Source organism: Callorhinchus milii, unplaced genomic scaffold, assembly GCF_018977255.1.
Source record: "Callorhinchus milii isolate IMCB2004 unplaced genomic scaffold, IMCB_Cmil_1.0 Scaffold1, whole genome shotgun sequence".
Taxonomy (NCBI): Eukaryota; Metazoa; Chordata; class Chondrichthyes; order Chimaeriformes; family Callorhinchidae; genus Callorhinchus; species Callorhinchus milii.
The window spans coordinates 11,527,703-11,555,237 of NW_024704742.1; the positions used below are offsets into that span (position 1 = coordinate 11,527,703).

A 27,535-nucleotide genomic window follows, 5' to 3' on the forward strand; every position below is an offset into this window, starting at 1 on the left:
CAAGGCACTGTCCTTGAGTGGTTTAGGTCGTACCTCTCCCACCGTCTTCACTGTGTTTCCACGAATGGCTTTTCCTCCACCCCCCGCACTGTCTTGTGCAGTGTCCCTCAAGGCTCTGTCCTCGGTCCCCTCCTCTTCACCCTCTATATGCTCCCCCTTGGTGACATCATCCGCAGACATGGGGTTAACTTCCACATGTATGCGGATGACACCCAACTCGACCTTTTCTCCTCTACCCTCAACTCCACGACCACCGATGTCCTGACAGCTGCCTGTCCGACATCGAGTCCTGGACGAGAGACAACTTTCTTCAGCTCAACGTGCATAAAACTGAGTCCCTCCTGATTGGCTCACGTCAGCGCCTCCGCACCTCAGGCGCCGACACCATCAGCATCCAAGGCTGCACTCTCCACCTCTCAAAGCCAGTCAGGAACCTCGGGGTTCTGTTCGACCCTGAGCTGTCCTTTCTCCCTCATATCTGTGCCACAACTGGCACTGCCTTCCATCACCTCCGGAATATCGCCAGACTACGGCATTACCTCACCCCTCACGCTGCTGAAACCCTGGTCGACGCCTTTATCACCTCAAGCCTGGACTATGGGAACTCTCTCCTCGCCGGCCTTCCCGCCACCTCCCTCCACAAGCTGCAGGTCATTCAGAACTCTGCAGCTCATGTACTGTCCCGCACCAGGCTTCGGGACCACATCACTCCCACCCTCGCTCGCCTCCAGTGGCTCCCCATCCCCCAGAGGATCAATTTCAAGATCCTCATCCTCACCTACAAGGCCATTCACGGCCTCGCTCCCTCCTACCTCTCCGACCTACTATCCCCCTACCTACCTGCCCATACCCTCCGTTCCTCTGGCTCCGGTCTGCTCCACATCCCCCGCCCCAACCGCCCTACCATCGGTGGCCGGGCCTTCAGCCTCTCAGCCCCGAGGCTCTGGAACTCTAACCCCCAGTGCCTTCGCTGCCTCCTCCTTTTCCTCCTTCAAGGCCGGTCTCAAGACCTTTCTCTTTGACCGAGCCTTCGGCTCCCCTCTCGACTCTCTACCCCCTCCTCGCTCCCTCCCTTCCCTCCCCTCACCCTGACCATTTCTCCCCTGCTCGGGTCCTGACCCAACTGTACAGCACCTTGGGACGTCCTCCTGATGTGAAAAGCGCTATATCAAATGCAAGGATTATTATTATTATTATTATTATTAAAGGCGCTCTATGAATGGAATCTTGTTGTTGTTGTTGTTGTCCATGCCCCAAAACTCTGCCCCCTCTCTCCCCTTTTGAAGTCCCACCTGAAGAGCTTCCTCTTTGACTATGCTTACGGCCACCGGCCCGCCCCCCCTCCCCCCACCACCCAGCTCGGAGTTAGGCTCCGCCATTTCTAAGGCTCTTAAGATGCTACCCTGCGAGGAAGGCGCTATATAAGTGCAAGTTGTTGTTGTGCCAAATGCAGGTACAGATGAAGCAGACCTCATACTTGTGCCAAGATAGCTCCTGACACCATTACTGCCTGTTCCCTGCACTTGCACTGAGGTAGATTTTAATTCCCAGAACCATAGATTTTTAATGCAACACTGACTGTGGGAATGTGCGGCAACAGTTAATGCACTGTGTGTGTCTGCAGAAATCAATCTGGTTTCTGAATGAAGTACGAGACAGGAAGTGGGCTCTCACTGGAGCACTATAATATACCACAACCTGTGATCTACAGTACTGAGAGCACGTTTGCTCATGCAGAATCCGTGTAATCCTTTCTGCAATATTCTTCACTATAATCTGCTTTTTGTTGCAAGGTTACCAAAGACTCTGCACACTTGTGTCTGCTGTTGCCCTCTGTATCCAGTGTTAAACGTCAGACTGCTACAAAGAGGTTATACAAGGGTGGTGTTGTTAAAGTCTCTGCAAAGGCCCTTATCCATGAAGAAAAGTATTAGACTATCCCATGAAGACTATTCCAATGCCCTCTTCGCTGGTCTCCGCAGCTCCACTACCCACAAACTACAGTCGTTCAGAACTCCACCGCCCACATGCTCACCCACACTGAACTCCATACCCCCATCATACCAATCCTCCTCAGGCTCCACTGGCTCCCTATCACAAAAAAGATCGATTTCAAGATCCTCTCACTCGTCTACAAATCCCTTCACACCTGGCACCTGCCTACCTTTTCAATCTGCTTTTTCCCCATTCCACTACCTGCTGCTCTGTCCTCCTGCTTGTCCCTCGTCCCCTCCGCTCTACCATTGGTAGCCATGCTTTCAACCACTATGCCTTGAAGCTTTGGAAGTCTCACTCTCAATCCTTCCATCTTGCCCCCTCACCTCAAATGAGGTGGAGTAGGTTTCAGCAGGAGAGCATCTGGGTAACAGTGATTACAATATCATTAGGTTTAGAATAGTTATGGAGAAGGACAACAATCAATCAAAGGTAAAGACTCTCAACTGGAAACGGGCTAATTTCAGTGAGCTAAAAAGGGACCTGGCCAAGATAGATTGGAAAGAGAGAGTGACAGGTAAGACAGCAAACAAACAATGGGAAGCCTTCACAGAGGAGATAGTTTGGGGACAGAGCAAATACATTCCCACAAAGGCGAAAGGTAAGATAGTCAAACCTCCCTGGATGACTAAGGAAACTGGGATTAAAATAAAACAGAAAAGGGAGGCTGATGACAAATGTCAGGACCAAACCACACAGGATAATCAAATAGAATATAGGAAGTACAGAGGAGAAGTGAAAAGGGAAATAAGAGGGGCATAGAGATTATACAAGAAAAGATTAGCAGGAAACATAAAAGGGAACCCTAAGGTACTTTATAAGCATATCAAGAGTAAAAGGTTAGCCAAAGGTAAGGTGGGTCTATGGCAATCTTCTTGTGGAGGCAGAGGGCATGGCTGATGTACTAAATAAGTACTTTGCAACTGTCTTCACAAAAGAAGACGATGCAAATAATGCCACAATATCGCAGGCGTGTGAACAGAAATTGGATATGATAAAAATCAACAGAGAGGAGTTACTAAAAAGGCTGTCGGTGCTCAACATAGATAAGTCACCTGGTCTGGACAGGATGCATCCAAGGTTACCGAGGGAAGCAAGGGTGGAAATAGCGGAAGCTCTGGCCACAATCTTTCAATCCTCTTTGGACACTGGAGTGGTGCCAGAGGACTGGAAGTTTGCAAATGTTACTCCCCTGTACAAAAAGGGGCAGAAGGATAAACCTGAGAACTACAGGCCAATCAGCCTCACATCAGTAGTAGGGAAACTTCTGGAGACTTTAATCCGGGACAATATAAGTCTCACTAAGAAAAATATGGTTTAATAAAGGACAGTCAACACGGATTTGTTAAAGGCAGATCATGTCTGACAAACCTAATATTTTTTGATGAAGTGACAGAGAGTGGATGAAGGTGGTATATGTAGTTTATCTACATTTTCAAAAGGCATTTGACAAAGTGTCACATAAGAGATATCAACAAAATCGAAGCCCATGGTACTAAAGGGACTGTGGCAACATAGATCCAGAACTGGCTAGGAGACGCAAAGCAGAGAGTGGTAGAAAATGGTTGCTTTCCTGACTAGAGGGTGGTGTGTAGTGGTGTCCTTCAGGGGTCAGTATTGGGACCACTGCTCTTTCTGATATATATTAATGATCTGGACCGGGATATAGGGAGCACAATTTCCAAATTTGCAGACGATACTGAGCTAGGAAAAGTAGTTAATGGTGAGGAGGATAACACCAGTCTCCAATAGGGGCATAGAATACAAAATTCAGGAGGTTATGTTCAATATTTATAAAATGCTGGTTAGGCCTCAGTTGGAGTACTGCGTACAGTTCAGGGCACCGCACGTTAGGAAAGATGTTAGGGCATTGGAGAGGGTGCAAAGGAGGTTTACCAGGATGGTACCAGGAATGAAGGACCTTAGTTACGAGGAGAGGTTAGCGAAAGTAGGATTATTCTCCCTACAGCAGAGAAGATTAAGAGGGGATTTAATAGAGGTTTTCAAGATCATGAGAGGATTTGATAATGTTTCCATTAGCATGTGGTTCAGTAACCTGAAGGCACAGATTTAGGATAGTTGTTAAAAGAAACAGATGGGAGGATAGGGAAAATGTTTTCACCAGCGAATTGTTGGGATCTGCAATGCATTAACAGAAAGGGTAATGGAAGCCGATTCAATAACAGCTTTTAAGTGAGAAGTAGATGGGTATTTAGGGAGGACAAGATTGCAGGGCTATGGAGAGAAAGCGGGCCAGTGGGATTGAGTTGGATTGCTCCTAAAAAGGAGCTGGCACAGAGACGATAGGTGGAATGGCCTCTTTCTGTGCTGTATGATTCTATGAATCCCCTTTTTTAGATCAGGACTGAAGATCTTTCTCTTCAACCGTGCTTACTGTCACTTCCTTCCTCCCCCAGCTCGGCATCAGAATCTTCTGCCGTTAAGCATACCTTGGTCCTACCCCACATGAAGGGGCACTGTATAAATGCAAGTTGTTATTACAGTATATTCTGTGAAGTGCTTTGAGACATCTCAAAGACATGAAAGTCTCTATATCAAGTGCAAGGAATATTATTGTTGTTGTTGATTGAAAAGTATGTCCCTGAATATAATAAAAGTAACTTCTTAGTTGTGGTTTGCAACCTTAACTTCATTTCTGGGTCCTAATTAGGAGAGGTGTCATTCTTAACCTCAGCCTCAACCTTCAAATCAGCTCATGCCACTGGAGATCAAGATGGGAGCAAAAGCAGCATGTTTTAAAATGATTTTTATTTTTGCTTTTAATAAATCACAAGTATATTTTTTTCAGTCAGATATTTTGAGGATAAGGTGTGAGATCTTTTCCTGTATCTCCTTTGTCTTTAATATTTCTTCCAAGAGACAATCAAATATTGTGTGAACTGCTTTTAGTAGGTCATTTTGAACACAAGCTGAGTTGACGTGATATTTCCCAGCTTGAAACCCCTCTGTCACAGCTCCTTCGACCCACTGACCAGTTTTGATGAGGCAATACGATAACCTAAATGTTAATCTATCTTTCTTTTCCAGATGCTGAGATTTCCTGACATTTTTTTCCCTTTTTATTTCCAAATTAACCTCCGTTCAGAGTCTCAATAACTCAGTGGTGATTCTGCTTCAACTGCCTGTGTGACTACAGCTCCCTGGCACTGTCAAGTTAACTAACTATTTCAAGCCCGAGTGCCCTGAGAAGTCATCAGTGCTACTGTCCAGCCTGACTGGATAAAGTTACACTTGGCTCAGCATCAAGAGAGTATGTTCTACATTAGCAATTCTATGTTACTGGGCTCCAAATGGTGACACTATTACTTTAACATGGGGAGATTCCTAAATTGCTAGAAGATTGAAGAGCTCTGTTGCTATGGTTTATCACATGGTATTGAATTCCACACTATTATTTCCGTGTGTTAGGTTGATTGAGTTGGTAGCAACGTTGCCACTGCATCAGACAAATGTAGGTCCAAGCTTTACATTGGGACTTAGAGCTTGTATTCTAAACTGGCAGTGTTGCATTGTCATCCTCTAGGTGAGAGTTAATCCAAGGTCGTGTCTGGCTGTTCAGATGGATGTTAAAGATCTTATGATGCTATCAGAAACAAACAGGGAGTTTCTACCAGTGTCCTGACCCAGATTAAAAATCCACCCAAATAAAATTGGTCAGGCACTTCATGGCTTTTTGTGGATCGTTGCTATGCATAAATTGGTTGCTACATTTATATATGTATAGTTTCTACATAACACCAAATTCCCTGTGAATAAATTTGAGACATTTACCATACTAGTACAGATTTTCTCGTGCCTAGATGGGTACAACTTTGAAAGCATTACAATGTTGAATCTGTAATAAACAGCATACCACGTCTCAGTTTCTGAACTCTCTGGTGTTGTTAAAATGGCTAAATGGCTAAACCCCAAAGCGGAGTGGCCATTGTAAGTAGATGGGCTTCTGATCTCCCATTTGAGTCTGTATTGATAGCAGTTTGAAAGCGAGTAAGTAGCGAGACCATTTTCCAACACTGGCGTCATCCACCCAGAGGCTTGCAATGCAATCTTTCAGTGCTGAGTGGACCAGGTCTTTTTTCAGTACTTAAGCACAAGTGCAATGAAATAAAATACCATTTGAAACTGACAAATGAAGTGACGAGCAGTATTCTACCAAAGTGAGAATGTTCCTATTGATCGCAAAGAGTAGTGTGCACGAATTAGGGTCGGCATTATTTTTATGGTTAGGGAACGGATTGATGTCGGATTTTACTCCACATCCAGTCGATTGGAGCCCCGTCTTCTGAGATGGTCTATTGCTGTTGACACTAGAAATGAGTGCATTAACTGCACTAAAGTTGACAGCAGACCCTTGGGTCAATCAAATTAACTTGGAACTATAGTGCATTGGTTTTCGTCTCACATTATCTGATCGATGAGCAGACAATTAGGTAAGGTGATATAAGTGCTGTGTAAAATCTGATCTTTTGTGCCTGAAACTATTGAGCCATTGCAAATCACCACTGCTATAAAATTTCACACTTGAACTAAAAACCCCAATGTTTTTCCCAAACGTAATGCAACAGGGATTGGAAAATGTTCTCACTGTGCCATTCTCTCCAGAATCCTTTGGGCAGAAAGCCATCAAACATTTGACTGCCTATGTGACAAGCCAAGGTCAAAGAGCATCATAATATAGTTTTAATAGTGTAAATCTTAAAGCTTATTCATATGTATATAGAATATAGCAGTAAAATGCTGATTGTTTAAAGTGAGGTGGACTAATCTTAATTTTTTAATAATGTTAATAATAATCCTTTAATAATAATAATCCTTTCATCTGATATAACGCCTTGTCACGTCATTGAGACATCTCAAAGCGCTTCAAAGCCCTAACCCTAACCCTAATGCTATAAAGTAATGCGTCTGTGTATTTTGTGGGCAAATGCAGCAGCTAATTTGTGCACAGCAATGTCCCACATTGAAATGGAATGTGACCTAGAAAGTCTTCAAGCACAGGGCCTACTCCAGTGACTGGTATCATTCCAAAGTCTTCAAAGAAGGTATTATATTTGGTCATTAGGGTAATCTGTATTGTTCAATCCATTGCACTGTTTTAGTCTAAAATTCCACATGTCTGATTCTAGCAAAATTCTATGAAAATTAATTGGTCTGCTTATGCTGCAGGCTTTGTATCTATTCAGTGAGAAAATGACATTAAATTGCTGTCAACTCTGCAATCTAACTGAATCAATGATCTTTCCTATCAATCCTTTAAACAAACATATTCAGAAAGTGTGCGTGTATGGGAGAGTGGGGGGACGAAACTACTGCCCGTGGTTTAACAGACTTAGCAGAAGTTACATTTTAACTACAATTGGTACAAAACTCTAACATTTTAAATGGAATTGAGAAAGTAAACAATTTCTGCACCAAGACAGCAGAACAGGAGGACCCAAGTTTAGGGTTGCAAATGATAATTTGAGGACAGACATCAGGAAACATTTATTTTGTCAGGATGAGAGCAAGTGGGCGAAGAGCCTTCTTTATCTGAACCTAACGCGGTTTGTTGTGCCATCCCTTGGTAGAGTTGGAGGGGTGGGGTTGAGTGGCAAGGGAACCCTCAGTGATATCTGTACTATTCCTTAGGTGTTAAAGACAAAAAACTGTACTGGAAAGTGGGGCTAATAAATCCTCTTTGGGAAAATGGCAACAACAGCAACTTGCATTTATATAGCACCCCTAACGCAGGGTAGTGTCCCAGAGCGCTTGACAGAGGCGGAGCATGATATCGAGCTGGGGGGAGGGGGAGGTGACCATAGACACAGTTGAATAGGAAGGTGGAATCCTGTAGCTCAGTGGTTAGAGCACTCGCTTTACAAGCGAGAGACCTGAGTTCAATTCCTGGCAGGGCGAAACCTTGGGCAAGTTTCCTTACTCCACACGCCTAATAATAATCCCTCCAAAACAAAACAATAATAAATTGGTCATTTTCAATCTACGACTGTTTGTGGGACATTGCTGTGCGCAATTGGCTGCCGCGTTCACCCACAAATATACAGTCAATTCACTTTACAGTATATTCTGTGAAGCGCTTTGGGACGTCTAGAAGATGTGAAAAGCGTTACATCAAATGCAAGGATTATTGTTATTATAAGGTCTTCAGGCGCGACCTGAAGATGGAGAAGGAAGTAGCAAGGCAGGGGGATAGAGGAAGAGTGTCCAGAGGCAGGATAAAATGTGACCTTGGAAAAAAATTTTCCATTTTGGATTTTGGATCTCATTTCCAAATCAGATAAAAACTGCTCTGACCCAAGATCACTTTGTGCCTCATGGGATCAGAGCGACATACAGAAGGGCTCACTGCAGGACACGCACTTCACACCTCTCCGCATATTTTGCAGTTACCATTTTCATGCTGGCTTATTCTTTGCGTGCACTTTAGCAGCCATGTTGTGTGCAGTCGAAACCATTCCCACCCAGTCATGTTTGAATTGGTAGTGAAGTGAATACAGCTTGAGTAGCAGTGCACCACACTACAAATGGAAAGCGACCTCGTTATTATATCGCAATCATTACTTGTTGCAAGACAGCAGAAAGAAAACTGTCCCAGAACTATGATTATGAGCACTTGCCTCACAAGTGAGAGGACTTGGGTTCAATTCCTGTCAGGGCGAAAAGTTGGGTAAGTTTTCCTTACTCCACATGACTGTTTACCTAGCAGTAAGTAAGAACCCAATTGTTAGACAATTGGCAGATTGTTTTCCCGAGGGTTTTCCTTCAAATAAAATAATAACAATTTGGTCACTGAATCCACGATATTTTGTGGCACACTGCTGTGTGCAATTGGCTGCCACTTTTTTGCCCACAAAGTATACAATCAATTCAATTTACAGTATATTCTGTGAAGCACTTTGAGACGTCTCGAAGACATCATAAGACACGATATCAAATGCATGGATTATTATTAGGATTCTGACCAGACTACACATACATATTTCCTCTTGGATAAGTGACCTCCTTATCAAACACTGTTTTTAGTACTAAGTCAGAGGAAACTGCAGATATTACCCCCTGTTTAATACAGCTGGTCTAATTAGTACATCAAAAATTGATCCAGAAAAGATCTAATCCAGTGTTTCTGCAAGATTATAGCCCAGTTATGAAAGTTAAATTGCTTGCAAGAATGTGAGTGGGGGGTAGGGGGATCTAAGTGATTTAGACAAAAATCAATACTAGATGTTACTACTTTACTGAAACAAATGAGTCAGCTAGGAATACAAGCACCGAAATATTCAGTAAAATGTCATTTATTTTTTCAAGGTAATTGAACCATCAGATCTTATATCTGCTGCCACGATAAGCATCGTGCAGTCATTAAATTGTGCTTATGTGAGTGAGAGCCATGTGTGCACTCCAGTGGTGCAGCTTCATAAGTAACTGAACTGTAATCTGTCGAAGTCTGGCAAACCACCTACCCACAAAATCATTTAATTGGCAAAAACGTGCCAAACTCATGTCATTCTTCAACTTTGTTTTCTCAATGTGGTTGGTTTGAAGCTCAGAATGTTTTATCCTTTGAATATCGACTTTTCTTTGTGGGGTTCACAATGCGTAGAGGTTGATCACAAAATCTGTCAGTCCCTTTATCTGAGGGACTTGAGTTTTGAATGTGAAAGTGCAAAGAAGTTGGAACTTGTTAGATTCATTCCATTGCTGAATGTGCTGTCTGTCCACTCATGTAAGATTTGGGTTTGAATTCAAATCAAATTAATAGAATCTATCTCGGAGCCTCTATACCTGTCTGTTTCATGTTTCCTTTCAGGTCCACAGGCTCAACGCACTGTTGCATTGATGATGGGCCAGCCAGTCTGGCTCATCAGCAGGACTTAAAGAAGTAGCCCACTCACTGGGGATGGGGTGGGTTAAAGGAGTCCTTCCTACTCAACTCATTTTATCGCTGATGTTTGCAATAGCAAGGTTTGTGTTGGTTAAACTGCAGCAGTCAACCAACATACATGATTGGGTATGCAAGTCTTGACTCTTGCTTACTTGTACCCAATGTCTTTTGGATTTGATAAGCAGAATGTTTCACTTTGTCTAATTACCCCTGAAGTGCTTTAAGACATTTCAACGCTATAGCAATTATATTTAGTGTTTTTTTTACTTACCCGGCCTGTGCAGAGTTTCTTTCAAACTCTTTTGTAGAAGAAGAAAGTGGTTAAAAGGATATAATGGACACTGAAAGCCAAGAATAATCCCCTGGCTAACAACATATAAAAATGCAAAGTAGAACTGGAGCAAGTTATTTCAAATCTTTGTCGATCTTGCTAAAGTACAATATCTAACAGTATGACGACCTTAAAATGGTCTCAGATCATCTTCTGATATCTGGAATGATTTTGCGAGTTTGTGAAATGGCATTTTGACACAGTGCCTGTAAAGTGGTTTCAGGGTATCTCTACAGCAATGGTCTTTGAACATATCTGGAAATGATTTTGAAGATGTGTTGAATTACAGTTTAGAATAGCTCAGAAGTATTTCGAACCATGTTAAAATATTTCAAGATGTCTTAAATTAAAACACCATGCCTCTGGCGAGCAAGTTTACAAAATTAACCATGAACCTGGGGGGGAAATAATATGCAACCAAAGAGATTTGTTATAGTGCAGTTCAAATCATGAAAGATTTTTTTTTGCAGATGCCGATATTTGTTCTGAAGAATAACATTTCTAAAACTGTTCAAAGACTCTTAGCCACCTCATCCAGTCCAATGCTGCAAATGGTCTCAATTGCCTTGGTTTAGGATGAGAAAATCAGCCTGGGTTCCTGTTCTTGATCACAAGCCAGAGATCCCCACAAGAGGTTTATGTGCATAGATGATTGGTGAACACAGAATGTAACTCAGCTGTAATTTCTCCCCCATTGAAGGCAAATGGCTTCCCAACAGGTATTGTGGAGGTTCATACATGATAGCAATCTGCATGTGGAAGTATACACCAGGGGAAGGGAAAAGGGCTCAGTCACTCATAGAATCATACAGCACAGAAAGAGGCCATTCGACCCATTGTGTCTGCGCCAGCTCAGAAAAGAGCAATCCAACTCAATCCCACTGGCCCGCTTTCTCTCCATAATCCTGTAATCTTGTCCTCTCCAAATACTCATCTACTTCCCTCTTAAAAGAAGTTATTGAATCGGCTTCCACTATCCTTTCAGGTAATGCATTTCAGATCCGAACAACTTGCTGGTGAAATTTTTTTCCCCACCTCCCCTCTGTTTCTTTTAACAACTAACTTAAATCGGTGTCCTCGGGTTACTGACGCACATGTCAGTGGAAACAGTTTTTCCTGGTTCAACCTATCAAATCCTCTCATGATCTTGAAAACCTCTATTAAATCCTCTCTTAATCTTCTCTGCTGTAGGGAGAATAATCCTACTTTCGCTAACCTCTCCTCGTAACTAAGGTCCTTCATCCCTGGTACCATCCTGGTAAACCTCCTCTGCACTCTCTCCAATGCCCTAACATCTTTCCTAACGTGTGGTGCCCAGAACTGAATGCAGTACTCCAATTGAGGCCTAACCATTTTATAAATATTCAACATAACCTCCTGACTTTTGTATTCTATGCCCCTATTGGAGTCTGGTGCTATCCTCCTCACCCATTAACTACTTTTCCTAGCTTAGTATCGTCTGCAAATTTGGAAATTGTGCTCTCTATATCCCGGTCCAGATCATTAATATATATCAGAAAGAGCAGTGGTCTCAATTGCCTTGGTTTAGGATGAGAAAATCAGCCTGGGTTCCTGTTCTTGATCACAAGCCAGAGATCCCCACAGGAGGTTTATGTGCATAGATGATTGGTGAACACAGAATGTAACTCAGCTGTAATTTCTCCCCCATTGAAGGCCAGACCAGGTGACTTATCTATGTTGAGCACCGACAGCCTTTTTAGTAACTCCTCTCTGTTGATTTTTATCATATCCAATTTCTGTTCACACGCCTGCGATATTGTGGCATTATTTGCATCGTCTTCTTTTGTGAAAACAGTTGCAAAGTACTTATTTAGTACATCACCCATGCCCTCTGCCTCCACAAGAAGATTGCCATAGACCCACCTTACCTTTGACTAACCTTTTTCTCTTGATATGCTTATCAATACTTATCAATACTGACCCCTGAAGGACACCACTACATACCACCCTCCAGTCAGGAAAGCAACCGTTTACTATCACTTTCTGCTTTCCGTCTCCTAGCCAGTTCTGGATCTATGTTGCCACAGTCCCTTTAGTACCATGGGCTTCGATTTTGTTTATGTCTCTAATGTGACACTTTGTCAAATGCCTTTTGAAAATGTAGATAAACTACATATACCACCTTCATCCACTCTCTGTCACATCATCAAAAAATATTAGGTTTGTCAGACATGATCTGCCTTTAACAAATCCGTGTTGACTGTCCTTTATTAAACCATATTTTTCTAAGTGAGAATTTATATGGTCCCGGATTATAGTCTCCAGAAGTTTCCCTACTACTGATGTGAGGCTGATTGGCCTGTAGTTCTCAGGTTTATCCTTCTGCCCCTTTTTGTACAGGGGAGTTACATTTGCAAACTTCCAGTCCTCTGGCACCACTCCAGTGTCCAAAGAGGATTGAAAGATTGTGGCCAGAGCCTCCGCTATTTCCACCCTTGCTTCCCTCGGTAACCTTGGATGCATCCCGTCCAGACCAGGTGACTTATCTATGTTGAGCACCGACAGCCTTTTTAGTAACTCCTCTCTGTTGATTTTTATCATATCCAATTTCTGTTCACACGCCTGCGATATTGTGGCATTATTTGCATCGTCTTCTTTTGTGAAAACAGTTGCAAAGTACTTATTTAGTACATCACCCATGCCCTCTGCTTCCACAAGAAGATTGCCATAGACCCACCTTACCTTTGACTAACCTTTTTCTCTTGATATGCTTATAAAGTACCTTAGGGTTCCCTTTTATGTTTCCTGCTAATCTTTTCTTGTATAATCTCTATGCCCCTCTTATTTCCCTTTTCACTTCTCCTCTGTACTTCCTATATTCTATTTGATTATCCTGTGTGGTTTGGTCCTGACATTTGTCATCAGCCTCCTTTTTCTGTTTTATTTTAATCCCAATTTCTTTAGTCATCCAGGGAGGTTTGACTATCTTACCTTTCCCCTTTGTGGGAATGTATTTGCTCTGTCCCCAAACTATCTCCTCTGTGAAGGCTTCCCATTGTTTGTTTGCTGTCTTACCTGTCACTCTCTCTTTCCAATCTATCTTGGCCAGGTCCCTTTTTAGCTTACTGAAATTAGCCCGTTTCCAGTTGAGAGTCTTTACCTTTGATTGATTGTTGTTCTTCTCCATAACTATTCTAAACCTAATGATATTGTAATCACTGTTATCCAGATGCTCTCCTGCTGAAACCTGCTCCATTTCCCAGAACTAAATCCAGCACTGCTTCCTTCTTTATTGGGCTGGAAACATGCTGATCCAGAAACTTCTCCTGCTCACAGAATTCTCACTCCATTCCTCCTCACTCCGTTCCTCCTCACTCCGTTCCCTCCTTACGCTCCTGGGCTCTCAGCTCGAGTGAGCACTGTTATAGAATGTTTTAGAGCATAAGGCCATTCAACCTATTGTGCCTTTGCCAGCTCTCTGTCATTGCTCTCCACTTACAACAACTTGCATTACCCCTTCATGCAGGGTGGTGTCCCGGACACTTTAACCCACTTGCCCTGTCTTTTCCCCACACATATTTCTTTTTTTAATGTTTTACCTTTCGGTTCCCTATTAACAGGAAGTTAAAGACTTTGAGGAAAGGAGGGGGATAAAAATTGGCAAAGAAAAATAAATTACATCGTACAAAATGGGAAAAATAGTGATTCATGCTTTGACTTCACTATAAAGAGCAGGCAGGAAAGAAGAAATTAAAAGCTAACGGCCCCTTTTTATTTCCTTAACCTCCTGTCCAAAACACCACCAGTGTTGACAGATGCCTGGGACCTCGCCTGGAGGGAGTGGGGGTGAGGGGGCAGTAAGGAGAGAGAAAGCGTTCTTCACATGTGAGTCTGAGCAGTGAGTGTTGACAGGCTATTTGGATGTTGAAGCATTTCAGCAGAGCCCGATCCAGTTGTTACCTGACGTTCACACATGTGCACTTTGCAACAGAGATCCCTGGATGCTGCTCATGTTCACAAGCACCAGCTGAGTATTATTATTACCATTTCCACCACTCCAAGCCCTGGACATGTAGTCCAATTACACTGTTCCTACTGTCACCCTGGCTGAAATCTGCTAGCTCAGCCAAGGGCAGCCACTGTTAGAGTTAAGATTGCTAGAAGCGCTTCACAGAATTTTACAGTATCGTGTAGTTCCTGTATATTTGTCAGTGAATCATAGATGGAATCGCCATACGTATACCAAGTCACTTCACTTTGCAACATATCCTGTGAAGTGCTTTGGGACATCCTCCTAACGTGAAGGGTGCTGTACCAGATATAATGACTGTCAGTGAAACACGGCAACCAATTGCGCACAGCAGTGTCCCTCAAACAGTCGTGGATTGAGTGACAACANTTTTTTTCGAAGGAATTATTATCCCCGGAAAAGTGATCTGCCAATCGACTAACAACTGGGTTTCTACTGACTGCTAGGTAAACAGAGGCATGTGGAGTAAGGAAACTTGCCTAAGGTTTTGCGCCACCGAGAATTGAACCCAGGTCACTCGCTTGCGAGACAAGTACTCTAACCACTGAGCTACAGGACTCCACAAATGAATGCAAACAGATAGATGAAAAGCCGCTGGCACAGGGGAACCCAACCTAGCTGACTTCCAGCCCTGAAAGTCAGCTTTAGGTCACTCGCACCTGGGTGACAATCAAGAAGTGACTTCGGCAACAATCTGATCATCTAGAAGTCAGCTCACGGTGGACACGGCTATTTACCAAAGCCCCCACATCTGAGGACCTGGATTAAACAGCTGGTACTGAGTAAGCCTGGTATAGCCTTGAACATCAGGGTGACTGGCACATCACAAGCAGGAGCCTGAAGCGCCGCCTGTCGTGAGAGTGACTCAGGTGTCCAAAACATTGTTGCTTGTAGTTCATATAGACAAATTATGGATACATTATTGTCAATTTTCTCTGTTTTGTACCCTCCAAGTTCGTAAATTATCTTTTGGAGGAAAGAAAATCTTTATTTTTTAAAAAAGTTGATTTCCACCCTATTTATAATGTCCAGATGGAATATTAATACCCATGGCTCAAAACTATAACAGTTGTGTCTTAATCGACAATTGAACTAACATTGTTATTTTGAAGAGGAAACTCTGTCTGGTCAGAGAGCTGGAGCTTCCTGTCTGTCCCTGAATTTGATTTATAGAAGGTTTACAGCAGAGGGAGAAGCTTTTTTGGCTCACTGTGTCTGTGCTGCTGTGAGCTCCCCTGTTGAAACTGAAGTGCTGGAGAAATTGACTGCTGCGTTCGCCAACAAATACATAGTCACTCCGTTTCACAATATATCCTGTGAAGTGGTTTGAGACGTCCTCTTGTTGTGAAAGGCACTATACAAACAGAAATGTAAAGATTAATATTATTTGATAGTCATTGTGCATTCCGAGTTTTTTTTCCTTTCCTTCTAAACAGACTATTGTCTTTTCTGAGTGATGGAAAGGCATTCATTGCTTTTGAGCACTGGTTACAGACTAAAACCCAATACTGCTACACATTCTTTATAATGTCTTGGTCAGTCTTAGAAAGATGTACTCACATTGCACCATTTCTGCATTCATCCAGTGTATAATAATAATAATCCTTGCATTTGATATAGCGCCTTATCATGGCTTAGAAATGTCTCAAAGTGCTTCACAGAATATACTGTAAAGTGAATTGACTGTATTTTATGAGCAGAAAACTGCAGCCAATTGCACACAGCAGTGTCCTACAAAAATTTGTGGATTGAATGACCAAATTATCATTTTTTTAAAGGAATTATTAACCCCGGAAAGGCGATCAACCAATTGACTAACAACTGTGTTCCTGCCTTACTGCTAGGTAAACAGAGACGTGTGGAGTAAGGAAACTTGCCCCAAGTTTCACCCTGCCAGGAATCAAACCCAGGACCTCTCGCTTGCGAGGCGAGTGCTCTAACCACTGAGCTACAGGACTCCACACTTACAGCTTAAGTGGAACCTAGGTGAAGATTACTGTTTGATAGCTCAAGAACACAGTCTAATTTCAGGAATTTAATAATGACATGTATGCTGAATAGACCTGTGTTTGATAAAATTGGTACTTTCAGCCAAATATGAAAATTATTATTGATTTTTGCATTATTGTTCTCTTAAAGCTTTAAAGATATTTGTGTGTGTGTGTGTGTGTGCATGTGTGTGTGTGTGTGTGTGTGTGTGTGTACTCCTTACCCTCCCTGGCCTCCACCCCACCTGATTCCAACCCCCTGGTTGGATCCAAATCCTTGACTGCCCAGAGCCTTGAGTTGTCCTCCCGAAGTGAAAGGTGCTATCTAAATTAATTTTGTATAGTATTGTGTATTATAATTACTTATTGCGACTGGGAACATTGTCAGGTGCAGCAAAGACCTCCCTTGAGTTTCAAGCTGAATTCAATGCCTAAAATCCCTGGTAGCAGGCACAGTACAGTATAGCTTAGACCAGTGTCTCCCTCCCTTCCATCCTCTGTCTGTCTCCCTCCCTCTCTCCCATCCTCTGTCTGTCTCTCTCCCATCTTCTGTCCGTCTCCCCTGTCCTTCCCCTGCAGGCTGCTCGTTGCTAAGCACAATGAGTGCCCTCCCCACTCTGCGCCAACTCTCGCCCCCCCAGTCTCCTGCAGGCTGGCAATGTCCCACTAACCGCCGCCTCTCGTTTCAGCGTGTGCATCTTGGCTGCTGCCCCCGACCCAAGCTGGCCCGCCCTCAAAATATCCCCCTCCCTGCAACTCTCCCGCTCTGTCCTGCTCTCTCTCCGCCCTCCTCGCCTCCTATCTCTGCTTGACCCTCCCACTGCCTCCCTCTGCTCCAGCCGGGGAATTCTCTGCCAGCCTCATCATGGCACTCGGCAGTGGCTGTCCAGCAGCAGCCACACCGACTGCTCCATTCCCCCTTACCACCGCAAGCCACCCCGGACCCAGACCCTGGGGGCTAACCTCTCCTCCCTCATCCGCATCCCCACCCTCCCTGCCAACCATTCCACTACCCTCTCCCCTGCCAACTGTCCACTCTGCATTGGCCTTCAAAATGTCCGATCCGTCTCCAACAAGACCCTGGCCATCAATGAACTAATCCTTGATGAGAACATTGACATCATGGCCCTCACGGAAACCTGGATCACCCCAGGTGACATCTTCCCCCTCACTGAGGCCACACCACCCGGCTACACTTACCACCTTGCCCCACGCCCCAACCATCATGGCGGTGGTGTGGCCCTCATATCCAGGGCGTCACTTGCCCTATCCCCCTACTCCACCAGCTCGTTCCCCTCTTTCGAACACCTTACCCTCTGCTATCCCTCCCACCTCTCTAAAAATCCTCCTAATTTACCCCCCCCCCCAAATCCTCTCCCACCTTCATCTCTGACATCTCCACCCTCTTTGCCTCCCTCTGCCTCTGCTCCGACCGCTTCATCATCCTCGGTGACTTCAACCTCCACTTCACCCCCTCCTGCTCCATCTCCTCAGGCTTCTCCTCTCTCCTCTCCTCTCCTCTCTCAACCTCTCCCTCCACATCGACTCTGCTACCCACACCCCACAGTCACCCGCTCGACCTGGTGATCACCCGGGGCCTCAGCGTCTCAGATGTCACCATCATTGACAAGGTCATCTCTGACCACCATTTCATCTCCCTCAACTCCCATATCCCTCTCCCCACTGCCTCCAAACCTACCACCATCTTCTACCGCCCATGGAAGAAGATTTCCCCGCAGTCCTTCTCCACTGCCCTGGAGTCCTCCGAACTCCTCCCCTCTCTGGCCCACCTCTTGCACCAACCCACTCGCTGCGTTTACTCTCCTCCACAGCACCCTCTCCACCACACTCGATGCCATTGCCCCCCTCACCTCTCGAACTGCCTCCTATTCCCGATCCTCATCAGCCACCTCCGCTTGCTCAAGGGCCAGGCTGTCCTCGGTCTGGCTGGACCTCATCAAAACCTACCTGTCCGCTCTCGCCTCGGCCAAATTGTCCTTATTTTCCAGGTTAATTCTGGAGGCAAAGGGCAACCCCAGGCTCCTGTTCTCCACCACTAACCGGCTCCTCCGCCCTCCCAGTCACGCCTCGCAGATTCTTTCCTTTGACTCTCACTGCGAGAAAATGCTGGACTTCCTCGAGTCCAAAATTGAGGAAATCCGCTCAGCTGCCACTGCCCTGCCCCCCAACTTCCACCCCCTCCCTACCCCCACCTCACACTCTACCCATCCCTCCTTCCACACCTTTGAACCTGTCAACCCCTCCTCTACCTTCACCACCATATCCTCCATGAGGCCCACTACCTGCTCCCTGGACCCCAGCCCCACCCCTCTCCTTAAATCCCAGCTCCACCTCCTTGCCCCACTTGCCGACCTTACCAACCCCTCCCTGTCATCTGGCACTGTTCCTTCCCCCCTAAAAACAGCCATCATCACCCCTACCTTGAAGAAACCTTCATTGACCCATCACAGCTATCTAGCTACCAGCCCATCTCAAACCTCCCTTTCTTACCCAAGGTCCTTGAGAGACCTGTTGCCTCCCAGCTTCGCTCTTTCCTCTCCTCCCACTCCCTCCATGAACCCCTCCAATCGGGTTTCTGTGCTGCCGACAGCACGGAAACTGTTCCAGTCAAGGTCACAAATGACATGCTGACCATATGCAACCAGGGCTTCTTCTGTCTCCTCGTCCTCCTCGACTTCTCCGCTGCCTTTGACACCGTGGACCACTCAATCCTCCTCCACCGCTTCTCCTCCCACCTCAACCTTCAAGGTCCTGTCCTTGACTGGTTCAGGTCCTATCTTTCACACCGCCTCCATTTCATCGCAGCAAACAGCTTCTCCTCCAGCCCCCGCACCATCTTGTGCGGTATTCCTCAGGGCTCTGTCCTCGGTCCCCTCCTCTTCACCTTCTACATGCTCCCCCTTGGTGACGTCATCCGCAGACATGGGGTAAATTTCCACATGTATGCGGATGACACCCAACTTTATCTCTCTGCCTCCACCCTGAACTCCAGGACAACTGGCTTCCTGACCGACTGCCTGTCCGACATCAAGTCTTGAATGAGGGACAACTTTCTGCAACTCAACGTCAGCAAGACTGAGACTCTTCTGATTGGCTCACTCCAACACCTCCGTACCTCAGGCGCTGGAAGCATCAGCCTCCATGGCTGCACACTCAACCTCACTAAACCAGTCAGGAACCTGGGTGTCTTGTTTGACCCTGAGCTGTCCTTTCTCCCGCAAATCCGCAAATGACATCCTGACCATGTGTGATCTGCACTGCCTACCACCACCTCCGCAACATTGTCAGACTGTGCCACTGCCTCACCCTTTAGGCTGCGGAAACCCACATATTTAGAATACAGTCTATTCTGTGAAGTGCTTTGAGACGTCGAGAAGACGTGAAAAGCGCTATATCAAATGCAAGGATTATTATTATTATTAGTTGTCACATCAAGGCTCTCTCCTCATGAACCTTCCCAACTCTTCCCTTCACAAGCTGCAGATCATCCAAAACTCTGCAGCTCGTGTATTCTCACGCACCAGGCTCCGTGACCCCATCACTCCTACTCCCTCCGTTCAGCAGGCTCCGGTCTGCTTCATGTCTTCTGCCCGACCCGCCCGACAAACTCTGGCTGGGCTTTCAGCCTCTCTGCCTCACACTCTGAAACTCCATCACACAGTCCCTTTGCCTTGCTTCCTCCCTTGTCTCCTTCAAGGCCGATTTCAAGACCCTTCTCTTCGATCGTGCCCTTGGTCTCCCTCCCACACCTCTCTGCCTTCCCTCACCCCTACATCACCCCTCCTCCACGCTCGAGCCCTGACACCTGACTGTTCAGGGCTTTGGGACGTCCTCCCGACGTGAAAGGTGCTCTATAAATGTAATTTTGTTGTTATTGTTGTAAAATCCTTTGTGTCATATATATCCCGAATGGGGTTTAGAACACAGCATTCATAATAGAAAGGTGCAAGTTGCGACTACTGCCAATAGAAGGAAATGGGTCAGACTCCTCTCTGAGGCATTGTGCGTCCGATTGTGTTGGAGTCCAGTACAGTTCCTGTAGGTCAGTTTGATGCACTGCTAGTAACAGCGAGGAGTTAATGTTAGTTGCATCCTGTTACACATACTGCATTTTCACCCCAGTCAGTAATTTACACATTGCACCATTTCTGCATTCATCTTGTGTATGTGCTTAAGTGGAACCTCGGTGAAGATTGCTGTTTGATAGCTCCAGAAGACTGTCTAATTTAAGGAATTTAATAGTGACATGTATGCTGAATAGACTTCTGTTTGATAAAATTGGTACTTTCAGCCAAACGTGAAAATGATTATTGATTTTTACATTGTTGTTCTCTTAAACCTTTAAAGATATTTGTGTGTGTGTACCCCTACGCTCCCTGGCCCCTCCCTTTCTGATTCCAACACCCTGCTCGGGTCCAAATCATTGATATCCCAGCACCTTGGGATGTCCTCCCGACATGAAAGGCGTTATACAAATGTAATTTTTTTTTTGTAATTCAGCTACTGCTTTGCAATGACATCATCAACCAAACCCAAACTACTAGAATGATAAGGTAGCACGCACACATTGTTTCACTGGGCAAGTAACACAAATTGATAAAAGTGGCAGAAAAGCAAGCTGGTGTTTTGAAGAATGGTTGTTTTCTTTCAGCCTCAATTCATCTACGAAATTGAACTTCCCACCTCATTTTTCGATGTTTTAAGTGTGGTGGGGGTTGGTAGGACCAAATGTGTGCTCTGCAATTGAATGGTAGTACTGATGGGGAAATTGCACAATTTCCCATCTGTGGTACTAGTCTCAGCATTCCCAGGTCTAGTACCTGGGAGTCCTGTAGCTTGGTGGTTAGAGCACTCACCTCGCAAACGAGAGACCTGAGTTTGATTCCCAGGAGGGCAAAATGTTGGTCAAGTTTCCTTACTCCTCTGTTTACACCTCTGTTTACCTAGTAGTAAGTAGGAACCCGGTTGTTAGTCGATTGGTTGGTGGATCACTTTCCTGGGGAATTCCTTCCCCAAAAAATAATAATAATATCACTCAATCCACGACTGTTGGTGGGACACTGCTGTACGCAATAAATTGGCTGCCGCGTTTCACCCACAAAATAAATATACAGTCAATTCTGGGAAGCGCTTTCAGACATCTCGAAGATGTGATAAGGTGCTATATCAAATGCAAGGACTATTATTATTATTATTGCCTCACATTTCAGGGAGTGCAGTGAACTACCCCCACCAGAAACTGGGCTGAGCTCCTTAGATCTGCTCAGGTGGCTTCCTTACAGTTAACATGCACAGGAGACTTTTATCTCCTCTGTCTGTACTGGATACAAACCAAGGTCCTGATGGTGATTGTTCAGTCACTTCCATTTGTTCATTTGAAAGCCTGAGAATGTTTAGGAGGCAACAAGCTAGTCTGCCTAAAGGCTCTGCCTGCAACAAACTGCAAGGGTATTAAACATGTTTATGGCTCATTGGTGAAAAATAAAATCAGTCTGCATGTGTTTCTGCAAAAGATATACAAGATCCATAAACATGGTGAGGCAATTCATTCGGTGGCAATGATTTGAAAGCACTCAGTACAAGATGCTGTACTTATAAGGTAGCTTATGAGTGCACTCCTTCATAGCATTGTGGACTCAGTTTGGAACTCTGAGACAAAGGTTAACCCCTTTCTCTGTGGAAATAAAGGATTATAATCATGCAACAACAACAACTTGCATTCATATAGGACCCTTCATGCCAAATGGCATCTCGGAATGCCTAAAACACCTGAGATTTTTCAATCTGCATTTGAATGAAAGTTTCAGGTTTGGCCTGAAGAGATGCTTTAATGTGTTAAATTCCCTTTTCAACTGAACTGCTTTGTACGGTATTTTTTAACAAACTGGTCTTCCATCCCATCAACCCCTTTCCCCTCACCTCCCACCCCCCTGTGGTAAAAGATCACAAAACTGCTCATTTGAAAGCCTTGCTAAATGCCCCAAAAGGATGGTAGAAAATGGATTTTGGAACTAAAATTAAATGCTTTTTGCAGTCAGAACCTTCCCTGGGGTGAAATCATCATTGTGACGTCCACTTCAGTATTAGTTCACTTCAAAGTATTTGCGGTTTAATTGGCAGTCGACATGCTAAGATCCACAGTCCATTCTAAAGTGATTTCAGGATCTGAAACTTTCTGGAGAGCACTGTCAGCACTGGCTTTCAGATGTTTGCTTGGAGGAGAGCTGTTCATGGACCTGAGCTGAAATGGTCTCAGCAGATTTGCAACTGTTCTGAGCCAGTTGTCACTTGGACTTCACAGCACAAGATTGGTAATGTCAGCTAAGGTAACATAGCGCCAGGATGTCTCAGACTGTGTATCAGGATTGTGTTGACATGACAGATGTTGTTCCATTTTTTTAAAAAAAGTGGATTTCATTGCATCTGGTGATTCGACACTGTCATGTCAGCCTCATGTTTGAATATTGTTTGCTGTTTCTCACCTGATTCTTTTCTTGCAGAATGATTCAGTCTAACTAGTAATGATGAATAGCTTCCCCAATGTTTTTTTTAAAGTAATGAGATGCCGGTGAAGACCATTAATCTATTCTCTTTTCTCCTTCGTTTTTTTCTTCTCTCTTCCAATGCCTAAAATAGAAGTGGAGCAGAAAGGTAAACAAAAATACTGTTACAAATTTCCACACCCTGTTGTGCATTTACCTTATTAACCCTTTGAGGGAAAACCCGTTGTTCTCGTCCTCATTGTATAGATGTTTAACAAAGTGTAGGTGAGCCACGATCCATTCTGTTGCTTGTTAACAGCAGGACACATTTTATTTCATGACTTACACATTTTCTGCTTTATTAAAAGCGATCGGTTTATTTAAGACTGAAGTGTATCCCTGCTTTACTTCCTCCCCAAAGTCACCTCCCATTATCATGCCTCTCTTTTTTTGTTGTTTCTCACCCTCTTAAACTATTGTCGTTTTTTAGATTTTATTTCAAAACTGATAACGACACATTTCACAAAAGTGCAACGTGAAGTTCATATAAATTAATTGTTGTGTGGAGCGTTACTGAAGGAAGGAGAATGAAGTACTTGTATTTTAGGAGTTTCAAAATTTGTAACAATTGATTTTGTTTGCAACTGATAATTGGAGCTAAGGAAAGTTTTGAATGTAGTCTTTTTATGGAGGTTACCTTCAAGTGAAAGAAATAGCCAGTGAGTATAATACTCTTTCTGGGGTTACTAATGTATTTGTCTTCTCTTCTGTTTCTACAGTATTCTTATGTCCTGGGACACTTAAGGCAGTTTATCAGATGGACCACTTGTTTGAGTCTGATCACCAGTCAGGAGCCTGGTGCAAAGACCCACTCCAAGCTTCAGACAAGGTCTACTACATGCCTTGGACACCGTATAGAACAGATACGCTAACTGAATATTCCTCAATGGAGGATTTTATTGCCGGACGTCCGACCATCACCTACAAACTTCCACACCGGGTGGATGGAACCGGGTTCGTAGTGTATGACGGTGCTTTGTTCTTCAACAAGGAGCGCACAAGAAATATCGTCAAGTTTGATCTTAGGACTAGGATTAAGAGTGGCGAGGCTATCATAGCCAACGCCAATTACCACGACACATCCCCATACCGCTGGGGCGGGAAGTCTGACATCGACCTCGCGGTGGATGAAAATGGTTTGTGGGTCATTTATGCGACGGAGCAGAACAATGGCAAAATCGTGATTAGTCAGTTAAATCCCTACACTTTGAGAATCGAGGGCACTTGGAATACAGCTTACGACAAGAGGTCAGCTTCAAATGCTTTCATGATCTGCGGTATTTTGTATGTGGTGAAATCAGTGTATGAAGATGATGACAACGAGGCCACTGGGAACAAGATAGACTACGTCTACAACACTGATCTAAGCAAGGATGGGCTTGTGGACATCTCCTTTCCCAATTCCTACCAGTACATTGCAGCAGTGGATTACAACCCCCGAGACCACAAACTCTACGTCTGGAATAATTTCCATGTCCTGAAGTATTCGCTTTTGTTTGGTTTGCTGAACGCCAAAACAGGTACATACTGTTGATTAAATCCCACTAGACTGAGTCCACTTTGGTGGAGATTCATTGTGCGTGTTGAAGCTTTACACAAAAAATTGCAAATGTGCCGTAACGCTTCTCACTCACGTTGAGATTATGCTTCCTTGGACATTTGCAAACAGAAATGTCCAGTACAAAAGGAAACCACAAAAGCTACTTTGGGTAATGATTTCCAAACTCTTGTAACTAAGGCTTCGATTCTGTTGAGGAAACCGCAACTTTTCAGACAGATTGCAACTTTTTGTAGCTGCCGCCAACTTTTAATGGTTACAGTGAGACGCACTCCCATTGCACCATACGCGTGTCCGTCAATCCATCTTGTGCTCTCATTGGGCTATTCACTCAGTGAGAGCGCAACAACAACACCAGCAACTTACATTTATGTAGCGCCCTTCACGCGGGGAAGCATCCCAGAGCGCAGGATGATAGCATGGTCCATTTAGAAATCGGGACGGGTTTATCGACAGGTGTATAGTCAAATGTGAGTGCATACTTACTCACTGACAGTACTTGAACTTGAAATGATCGCACCAAAACTCCAACTTTAATAAACTGTGGCTGCAACTGTTAGAGCAAAAAATCATGACTTTCTTGCAAAACGCAAAATACTGCAGATTCTGGAAATCTGAAACAAAAACAGAAGTCCCTGGGAACACTCAGCAGGTCAGGCAGCATCTATGGAGAAAGGAAAGTGAGTCAATGTTTTGGGTCCACGACCGTTTGTCAGAACCCTCCTGATGAAGGATCATGGACCTGAAACAGTGATTCACTCTCCTTTCTCCATAGATGACTTTCTTACAGCCTTGCTTATAACTCTCTGAGTGACGATATTTCTGCTAAACTCCTCTATATTTTCTACAAACAATCCTGAGACTATGCTTCCTTGCAAACATTTTCCCCAGTTACCCTGTAATGAGTCTTCAGAATTTCCACCATATTCTCTCTTAAATTATGTCTGCAGCATCTTCTTCATATATATTCTGTGTCCGTTTGATCTCATACCCGATGTCATCCTTGTGAATCTTTGGTGCAGCATCCTCTCCATCTCTTGTCTTTCCTGTAATAAGGAGCCCAAAACGAAATACAGTATTCTAAATATTCTAACCAAATACAGCCAAACCAAAATCCTGTACAATTCCAGTACAGTTACAATGCTAAAATATCAATACCCAGTTTATGAATCCCATAAACCCATTTGCTTTCTCGATATCTTTTTGTATCTGTCGTCTCACTCGCAATGTTAAATGTATTCACGCACTCCGGGACTCTACCTCACGTGAAGGGTTCTATATAAATGCAAGTTGTTGTTGTTGTATTAGTACCCCCAGGTGCCTCTGCTCCTCCACTCCATTGAGTATTTCACCCTCCAGGATGCTAGCTGCCCTCTGGTGTTTTGTGCAAGTAGTTAATCTTGCATTTTAAGGCTCCTTCAGCCAACACCTCCATATGTGCATTTTCAGCAATGTCTATCGTCATGAGTGGGAACCCTGACTGATTTTCACTCGCTAGCCCAGACGTGGTCACTGTTGATGGTCAGTTGTTTTAATTTAGCTCAGTGGTTAAAGCATTCGCCTCACAAGCGAGAGGACCTAGGTTTGATTCCTGGGCAGGACAAAACTTTTCTGGCGGTAATTAAAAAAACATAATGATTTGGTCACTCAATCCACGACTGTTTGTCAGAGACTGCTGGGCCCAATTGGCTGCCGCATTTCGCCCACAAAATACACAGTCAATTCACTTTACAGTATATTCTGTGAAGCGCTTTGAGATGTTTTGAAGACGTGATGTGTATAGCTATCAAATGCAAGGATTGTTATTGGTGGTCAGGCCAATTGTACCATTCTTCACTTCCATGCATTTAAGAACAACTGGCTCGTCACAGCCCAGAGATTGAATATGGGACCTTCCCAGTCTGCACGCCTCAGTCACGCAGTGGTCATTTATTTTTGTCAATGGAACATGGGGGGTGGAGGGGAGGAGAGTAACTTTCTGAGGTTTCTTTTTAGTTAGTTATTCTATACGCTCACTATTGCTGTTGTTGCCAAACCTGTCCCCTCCATGAGTTTGATTGAAGGAACCAAATGAAAATGTGCAGCTTGACATTAAGATTAGAAATCCAACAGTATCCATCATAGGGTTTACATTCAGGTCACATAGAATCCTAATCAAGAGTCTGTGAATACGACAAAAAAGTTGGAACCCAAAAGGAGCAGAGAATTATATTACCAGTAATCTTTAAGCCAATTAATCAGTTCATATTTCAAATGCCCTGCGCTATGAAACGTAAAAGATCTATTAAATTAGACAGTAAATAGATTTGAATTGACCCTGTTTGCGATTATTTGTTTGGTTGATTCAGGAGAGCTCTGTAACAGTTGGTAACTTGGTTTATGGACCAGTCGGTGTTTCACCAGAAGTGTTCTTGATGGATCATTCAAACCTTGGTAGCTGGGAGATCCAGATTGGCAGCCCCTTACATTGGCCGTTAGCAACTGTGCCACAGTTGGGAGTTGACAAGAAAGACAAAATGAACTGTGGGAATGATATTAATCAATCTGCAGCGTTTTGTCTCTTATTTCATAGAATCATAGAATGTTACGGCACAGAAGGAGGTCATTCGGCCCATCGAGTCTGTGCCGGCTCTTTGACAGAGCAACTGACTTTTATTAACCCCACTCACCAGCTTTCTCCCCATAACCCTGCAAACCTGTCTTCTCCAGATACCTATCCAGTTCTTTCTTAAAAGCTGTTATTGAATCGGACTGCACTGCCCTTTCGGGCAGATCATTCCAAATTCTAACAACTCGCTGAGTGAAAACATTTCTTCTAATCTCCCCTCTGCTTCTTTTGGTAGATATCTTAAGACTGTGACCATGAGTCACAGACACACCTACCAGCGGAAACAGCTTTTCCCTATCTAGCCTGTCGAAACCTTTCATGATCTTGAAGACCTCTATCAGGTCCCCGCGTAACCTTCTCTGCTCTAATGGGAAAAGTCCTAACTTTTCCAGCCTGTCCTCATAGCTAAGCTTCCCCATTCCTGGTATCATTCTCGTGAATCTCCTCTGCACCCTTTCCAATGCCTTAATGTCCTTCCTGAGGTAAGGTGCCCAGAACTGGACGCAGTACTCCAGCTGAGGCCTAACCAGTGTTTTATACAGATTAAGCATAACCTCCCTACTCTTATACTCTATGCCCCTACTAATGAAGTGGCACCAAA

The 27,535-nt window shown here is 44.2% G+C and overlaps 1 protein-coding gene across 4 annotated transcripts in view; it reads left to right on the forward strand.

Moving 5' to 3' along the window:
• adgrl3.1 (adhesion G protein-coupled receptor L3.1) overlaps positions 1-27,535 on the forward strand; it is a 297,007-nt gene that overhangs the window by 121,582 nt on the left and 147,890 nt on the right. For all 4 annotated transcript variants that reach the window (XM_007905934.2, XM_007905930.2, XM_007905931.2 and 1 more), the window contains exon 4: positions 23,488-24,288. In XM_007905934.2, coding sequence (XP_007904125.1) covers positions 23,488-24,288 — 801 coding nt within the window. The remainder of the gene's footprint in view (positions 1-23,487; positions 24,289-27,535) is intronic.